Below are 8,276 nucleotides of genomic sequence, written 5' to 3'. Positions count from 1 at the left end.
TTCTTGAAGAATATACAGTAACTTATAAATGCCGCATGAGCTTAGTTCAACTGTTGGTCCCCATTAGAGTCCAAAACGTAAGCTTGTTTTACTCCAAAGTTGTTTATATACAATGTAAACAAACACTGTATAGCTTCAAAACATGGTTAAAACTATCATTTTGATCTCATTGATTGTCTGTCGTTGAATCCATAGCTCAGTCTATGCATTTGAGAGTAGTTACATTTCTCCCGCTCCATCCCTCAGATTTTTACAAAAACAGTTATGGGGTACTGCTTTGTTATTGTTTCAACTCCAGATTTCCGCTTTATGAAATTAATATAAGCCATAAAAAGTCTTGATTTATTTTGTCAATGAAAATGATTGTGCATTAACCAAAGACAGAACTGCATAAAAGCAACAACCGATACATCTTTCATATTCAACAGTAAACAGCAAAAAGGAACAGTAATATTATCATTTCAATTAAGATTTTATTTTACATCGATTATTCCTCCCTAATAGTATTAATTAAATAAAGATGCTTAGTGAAAGACTAAACATGTTGCTTCCTTAAAATGAAATCAAAACATTGATTATATTCTATATTTTTCCCTACCGATCTAGACAACCTACTCTAAATTTACAAAGTGAAAAAAAAAAGATTGAATATTTCCAAATGAATAAAAAACATGTCTTCACACCCCATTGATATTTGGTGGAAGCAGCTTTGGCAGCCATTTTTTAAATTTAACTAGGCAAGTCAGTTAAGAACAAATTCTTATTTACAATGATGGCCTAGGAACAGTGGATTAACTGCCTTGGGGCAGAATGACAGATTTTTACCTTGTCAGTTTGGGTGTTTGAGCTGGCAACCTTTCGGTTACTAGCCCAATGCTCTAAACACTAGCCTACCTGCCGCCCCATTATAGCTGTGAATCATTTTGAATTCTACCAACTTTGCACAACTCTTAGACAACATTTACTGTTACATTGTTTTTTGTCAAAACTGCACAAACTCAGTGATGGACAGCAATATTTAAAGGCCCAGTGCAGTTAAAAATTAGATTTCCTGTGTTTTATACTGTATATACTTCCACACTCTGAGGTTGGAATAATACTGTGAAATTGTGAAAATTATGATAACGCCCTTTTAGAGCTGTTTGAAAAGACCTGACATTTCAGCCTGTTTTGATGGGTTGGAGTTTTGGCCTGCCTGGTGACATCACCAGGCGGTAAATTAGTTAATAGACCAATAAGAAAGAGTTCCAAACCTTTCTGCCAATAAGAGCTAGGCTGAATCCCAAATGACTCCCTTCCCCTCGCCCCTCCTCGGCCCTCCATTTGCGCGTTCACGCACGCCTCCACCATATGCACAAGTTTCCCAAACTGAGGGAGTAGAAATGATTGAGGCTGTTGGGGCTTCAGAGCGAAGTGCTATCCTGACAGACACCGCGATATGTTTGGAGTTTGTTCAATGTTATACAAAATAATGGAGAGGTGTGACTAATTGTCTGCCATGTGAATTTGTTTATGTCTGATTTCGAGACTTGATACATATAACAGATTAAATTAATCCTAAATTAAATGTTTAACTGTTACTGAGGTTTATATTTTGTAAAACGACAGGGGGAACATGAAGTGGAACATGTATTGCATAATTTAAGTCACAAATGTGTCCTGAAGTTGATGGGTTTATTGCTCTCCTCGTCACTCTCTGGAAGTCATCCACTGAGGTTTGTTAGCAACACGTGACAAGAGAGGGCCCTCCGAGCGAGTTGGTAGGGACGAGGTGGTGGTTTGGGATTCACCGCTAGTTTTCAGTTTTCCTCATCCCACTAAGAACATTCCCAAATAGTCCTAAAAAAATACTTGCTTTAGAAATGTCTCTATGCTAAGAAGCTATTTTTGTTTCTTTTTGACAATTGTAATTGAAAACAATCACATTGTTACCCAGAAATTATTTGATATTGAGATAAAAATGGCTGCATTGTACATTTAAACCTGTCTCTGATTCCAATTTAAGTCAGGTCTGAGATTGGACCACTCAGGAACTCATCACCTCTTGGAAATCCATTCTGGTGTGTCTTTGGCATTACAATTTGTGTAATTGTCAGCTGAAAATTAAAACTATATCCCAAGGTTAGGTTTTCAGAACACTGCAGTGGGGTTTCCTCTTCTTACCTGGGCTTTGTTCTTTTCACATTTCCTTTGATCCTGACAAACTTTGCAGTCCCTGTAACATGATGCTGCCACCACAATACTTAAAAATACAGAGTGTTTTACTCTGTGTGCTATCTGTGCTATCCTGCTGGCATATAGTCCGTGCTTTGCCTGTCCCATCCTTTGCCACCAACCTCGCTCTGCTTGCTCCGCTTGCCCACTTCGGAGTTTTTCCACTTAGAGTTGTGCAAAGTTGGTAGAATCTTATTCAAAATGATTCACAGCTGTAATGGCTGCCAAATGTGATTTCACCAAGTATTACCTCAGGGGTGTTTTTTGTTTTTTTTTAGGTTCTAAAATTAGTCTTTTTCTTTGAAATTGTGGAATGGGTTGTGTAGATAAGTAGGAAAAAAGCTTATCTAATCCCTTTCCCAGATTTAATTTGAAGGCAGAAAATTGTGAAGATTGTGCAAGGAATGTGTAGAATTTCACTAGACATGGGTAAATGAAACACAGACTTCGCTAGGGTTCTAAGCAACAGCAGTCTCCAACACAGGGTCTCCTCTCATGGTGAATGAGGATGCGTTGTAGGTAGAGGACCCGTCCACAGTCCTGCGGGCGGTGGAGACGTAGATCTCGGACTTGACCCTGGAGAAGCGTCGGACGTTCATGACCCTCTTCCCCATGCGCCACACATCCTCCACAATCTTCTTGAAGTGGTTCCTGAACCTCACCCCAATGAAGGCATACAGCACTGGGTTAAGGCAGCAGTGCAGGTAGGCCACCGTCTCCGTCACTGTCTTGGCCACTTGGGTGTTGTCCATCACCCCGCACCACTGGGGCTCGAACATATGGACCGTGTCGTAGAGCAGGGCGGCGTTATAGGGTAGATGACAGGCAATGAACACCACCACAACGGCCAGCACCACGCGCACCGCCTTATGTCTCTGGAAGTTCTTGACGCGCAGCAAGGTGAAGATGACACTGGCGTAGCAGAAGCCCATGACCAACAGAGGCAAGAAGAAGCCCACCGCTATCTGGGTGCTAGGGACCAGGACCTTCATCTGGCGGGCCGTGGCTTTGTCCGGGAACCTGAAGTTGCAAACCACAGAGTCCTCCTCTGACTCTGAGGATATAGGGTTCTTCAGAGCAACGGGTGTCATAGTATTGCTGTATTCAAAAATCCATACTCACTTACATTGTAGAAGCTGTGTGCAGGCACATAACGCTCGTAGTAGACAAAGGTGGGGATAGAGAGGAGCAGGGCCAGGCTCCAGACTGTAGCACAGATGATGCGGCTGTAGAGGAGAGTGAAGGAGCGGAGCCTGAAGGAGCGGCGGGCCTGGACAATAGCGATGTACCGGTCGGTGCTAATACAGGCTAAAAGCAACATACCACTGTACAGGTTGACGCTGTAGGCCCCTCTGAGAATCTTACAGGCCACCATCCCCATGGCCCAGTCACTCTGCTCATTGTAGATGATCAGGGGCAGAGCCGCCACAAACAGCATGTCGGCTATGGCCACGTTCAGAAGGTAGACGTCTGTCATGGACTTGGCCTTCTTGTAGAAGGCGTAGGTGACGATCACCAGGATGTTGCCCAGTAAACCCAGGATGCAGATGACAGAGTGGATGTAGAGTCGCACCACTCTCTCCACACGGTTGTTTTTTGTCATTTGACATGGCTCCACATATTCCACCTCACCATAGTCCTCTGTAATGCCATTTGTTGACTCACTATAATTTGTACCATCCATTTTCTCCTATTGAGAGAGAGAGAGATATAACTCAGAGAAGAACAGGCCTTTCATTTGTAATTTGACAGACATCATTTATTTTCAACATACAGTACTGTATGTACTCTAACTAAAAAAATGCATTACTCTCATGACATACTTAAATCTATTCTAATCAATTTCAACTATTGTAAACATCAATTATTATAATTACAAAGGCTTTGGAATTTTGCAAAGATCTGAGTGTAGTTAATTAACATCCTTACAAAAGTGTGACTATAAAGTCATCTGGGGTTGAATGGGTTTAGCGATGTTGTGTGGTGTGATACAGAGATTAGAAATTTGCAGAGAAACCAGGTTATATAACCCCAACACTGAGTGACCCAATTCCCCCTGAACATGCATGAAAGTGTGGTTAAGTATCTCAAGTGGAAAAAAAGTGGTTTAGATTTTGTGTACAATGACACACAATACTTTATCGCAGTAAGTTGGTAATTAATTTTAAAAAATCTGTGTGTTTTGAATATGAAAATGGCACAATGACCACGCAGACGTCATACCGCTTTGGAAGGAGACGCGTTCTGTCTCCTAGAGATGAACGTACTTTGGTGCAAAAAGTGCAAATCAATCCCAGAACAACAGCAAAGGACCTTGTGAAGATGCTGGAAGAAACAGGTACAAAAGTATCTATATCCACAGTAAAACGAGTCCTATATCAACATAACCTGAAAGCCCACTTAGCAAGGAAGATGCCACTGCTCCAAAACCACCATAAAAAAGCCTGACTACGGTTTGCAACTGCTCATGGGGACAAAGATCATACTTTTTGGAGAAATGTCCCCTGGTTTGATGAAACAAAAGTAGAACTATTTGGCCATAATGACCCTCGTTATGTTTGGAGGAAAAGGGGGAGGCTTGCAAGCCGAAGAAACCATCCCAACCGTGAAGCACAGGCGTGGCGAGCATCATGTTGTGGGGGTGTTGCAGGAGAGACTGGTGCACATCACAAAATAGATGGCTTCAAGAGGAAAATTATGCGGATATATTGAAGCAACATCTCAAGACATCAGTCAGGAAGTTAAAGCTTGGTCGCAAATGGGTCTTACAAATGGACAATGACCCCAAGCATACTTCCAAAGTTGTGGCAAAATGGCTTAAGGACTACAATGTCAAGGTATTGGAGTGGACATCACAAAGCCCTGACCTCAATCCTATAGAACATTTGTGTGAAGAACTAAAAAATGTGTGTGCGAGCAAGGAAGCCTACAAACCTGACTCAGTTACACCAGCTCTGTCAGGAGGAATGGGCCAAAATTCACCCAATTTATTGTGAGAAGCTTGTGGAAGGCTACCCAAAACGTTTGACCCAAGATAAACAATTTAAAGGCAATGCTACCAAATACTAATTCAGTGTATGTAAACTTCTGACCCACTAGGAATGTGATGAAAGAAATAAAAGCTGAAATAATTCTCTCTACTATTATTCTGACATTTCACATTCTTAAAATAAAGTGGGGATCCTAACTGACCAAAGACAGGGAATTTTTACTAGGATTAAATGTCAGGAATTGTGAAAAACTAAGTTTAAATGTAGTTGGCTAAGGTGTGTCAACTTCCGACTTCAACTGTATGTTAGATTTCTCAAACATACTGTATTTTTCCTGCATATTTTGTCGTCAATCTTATAATATACCTCATCACCTGACAAAAGAAGTTAAGCCATATATTCACCTCCTGTTTGTACCAAGGTTATTATAGTTTAGTGTTTTAATATTAGTTTTTATTTCTATTAGTTTTTCAATTTTTAATTAGAAAATCAGTTTAGTGTCAGGTTTAAATAATGAAGTCAATCTCAATGTGACTTGGATTTCAGATGAATAGCGCCGACTGTTGTAAAATAACATGGCGGAATGAAACACTCTCTCACCCATGTTTACACCAATCCAATGCTTTTTAACTTGGCCAGGCTGCTGATCCGTAGGTAATCGCCCCGTCGACCCCCCTTTCCCCAGAGCTGAAGATCCGAATCATGTTCAACACACGTTTGTGCTGTTTGTTTTTTTTGTCTTACAGTAATGTTATACCGTGCTATTATATTTGGTTATGTATAATAGCCCTTGTTATCATGCAGACATTGATTCAGCTTTGATGTAACTTTATTAAACGAGCACCATTCGCCAGTAACGTTACACGGCTATCATGCATACACTTATTTTGTCCCACATCACCAAACGCGATCACGACACGCAGGTTAATTAAAATATCAAAACAAACTGAACAAATTACAATTTGGGGACAGGTCGAAAAGCATTAAACATGTATGGCAATTTAGCTAGTTAGCTTGCTGTTGCTAGCTAATTTGTCCTATTTAGCTAGCTTCCTGTTGCTAGCTAATTTGTCCTGAGATATAAACATTGAGTTGTTAATTAACCTGAAATGCACAAGGTCTTCTACTCCGACAATTAATCCACACATAAAATGGCCAACATAATCATTTCTAGTTATCTCTCCTCCTTCCAGGCTTTTTCATCTTTGAAATGATATGGTGATCGGCATCTTTTACCACAACCTGGCAAAACATTTCGTCTTTCAATCACCCAAGTGGGTATAACCAATGAGGAGATGGCACGTGGGTTCCTGCTTCTATAAACCAATGAGGAGATGGGAGAGGCAGGACTTTCAGCAAGATCTGTGTCAGAAATAGGAGTTCTATTTGAGCCCTTGGCATCGCAGACGCTCGTTGGCACGCTCAATAATTGAATAACATGGATTTCTAAATATATTTTTGCGATGCTCGCGCACGCGACGTGTCCGGTCTGGTCAGCATGTGTTCACGCAGAGCCTGCGTAACGTAGCTAATCCCCCACAAGCTTCGGGATCTTTAGCTGTCAAAAAAGTCCTAACAGTAGCCACTGTTTTAACTTTAGTAGTCAGCTAAATATAAAACCCATTTGCTTCATTTATTTTCTGAGCTATTAGTGATGGTGGGCTAATTACAACCATTTCTGTTCAGTCTGGGCTGTGCAGGTGGGCCCCTGATGAAGGATCAATCTGGGTCAGACAGTTTAGTCAAATACTTTTGCATAGGTTATGTTGTACAATATGTTTTGTGAGACATTACTTATTATTTGCATAGAGTGGGCATTTCCTTAGCTTCCCTAGCTGCAGAGTTCATGCATATGTGATTGGATTTGATACATTCCAGCAAGATCCCAAGGGGATTTCTTTTCTTCAGGTAATGCAAGTTCAGACTGCATAATAAACCTAAAAAATATATATATTTTTAAAGCTGCCTCATGTAGCATGAATCTATTTGCACACAACTATTATGATAAAAGTGTTTGTAAAAAATAATGAAGGGTAATAAAATGGTACAGAGTGCATCAATGCAGACAATACATGTCAGACAAGACAGTCAAAAGTTGAACTTAAATGGTGTCAATTTCATGTAGGGCATGATTTAGAAATCAACAGATTTGTATACAATAGATACAATATAATCCACAGTAAAATATTTGTACATACATTAACACTGTTTCCAAATAAGCATTTAAGTGCATATTGAACATATTTAACCCAGCAGTTTTTCCCCTTACAATATAACAGTAAAAGTAAATTATATATATATTTTTTTAGAAACTTGCTAAGATTGAATTATATGTGACCTAGGCAATTTGTTGTGCGAGAGGACTTACCAGAATAATGGAGTAATAAAGTTTTACAAAATACTCTTGGGACTTTTCCAAGCCAAGTTTGCAGCAGAAGTGAAGCTGTGAACCTCAGCGATTACAGTATGTCTGTTTCAACAAGGTTGAAGTAAAGTTTTTGTCCGTTTGATCGACCTACATGTGTGTGACCAAGCAGTGTCTCTGCAAGTTCTCAAAACCTCAGTTGGCAGCCTGACACCTACATAACCTCAAGATAAAAGCAGGGCAACTCAAGAAATATGCTTTAAGTTGATCAGGTACACCATCCTGTTCACAGAAATGCTTCGCTCCTACAGGGCAGTGAGTCACGTGGCCATGGCTTGCTATAATAAAACAGGCGTCAAGGCATTCAGTTAGTGTCTGATTGAATGTTAGAATGGGCAAAACGAGTGACCTAAGCGACCCTGAGCGTTGTATGATCGGGATTTTTTTTTATCGCATAACATGCTCAAACCTGAGGTATATTGCAGTAGTATGGTTGTACACAGACATGCTTTATGTGGGGGATACTGTTTTAATAAAAAGGTCCCCCCCCCAAAAAAAAAAAAAAATTTAGGCTAAGAACATCACTGAAGAGTTGTGCATAAAGCTATTTAATGTACTTTTGCAAACCATCGTTGTCATGATCTACTATGATTAATAACATGGTTGTCTACATCCTCTGCATAAAATTGAAAGTTATACAGACAGCT

General features: G+C 40.2%; 1 protein-coding gene across 1 annotated transcript; it reads right to left on the bottom strand.

Annotated features, from left to right (window-relative positions):
* Positions 1 to 319: 319 nt before the first annotated feature.
* Positions 320 to 7,776, bottom strand: ccr6a (chemokine (C-C motif) receptor 6a). The gene is given in 3 exon segments (XM_064924913.1): positions 320 to 3,325; positions 3,328 to 3,904; positions 7,573 to 7,776. Coding segments are annotated over 2 exon segments (1,224 nt in total). The 5' UTR covers positions 3,899 to 3,904; positions 7,573 to 7,776; the 3' UTR covers positions 320 to 2,672.
* Between the last annotated feature and the right edge of the window lie 500 nt (positions 7,777 to 8,276).

This window comes from Oncorhynchus masou, chromosome 19, assembly GCF_036934945.1.
Source record: "Oncorhynchus masou masou isolate Uvic2021 chromosome 19, UVic_Omas_1.1, whole genome shotgun sequence".
Classification (NCBI taxonomy): domain Eukaryota; kingdom Metazoa; phylum Chordata; class Actinopteri; order Salmoniformes; family Salmonidae; genus Oncorhynchus; species Oncorhynchus masou.
This window is presented reverse-complemented; position numbering and strand designations above follow the sequence as displayed.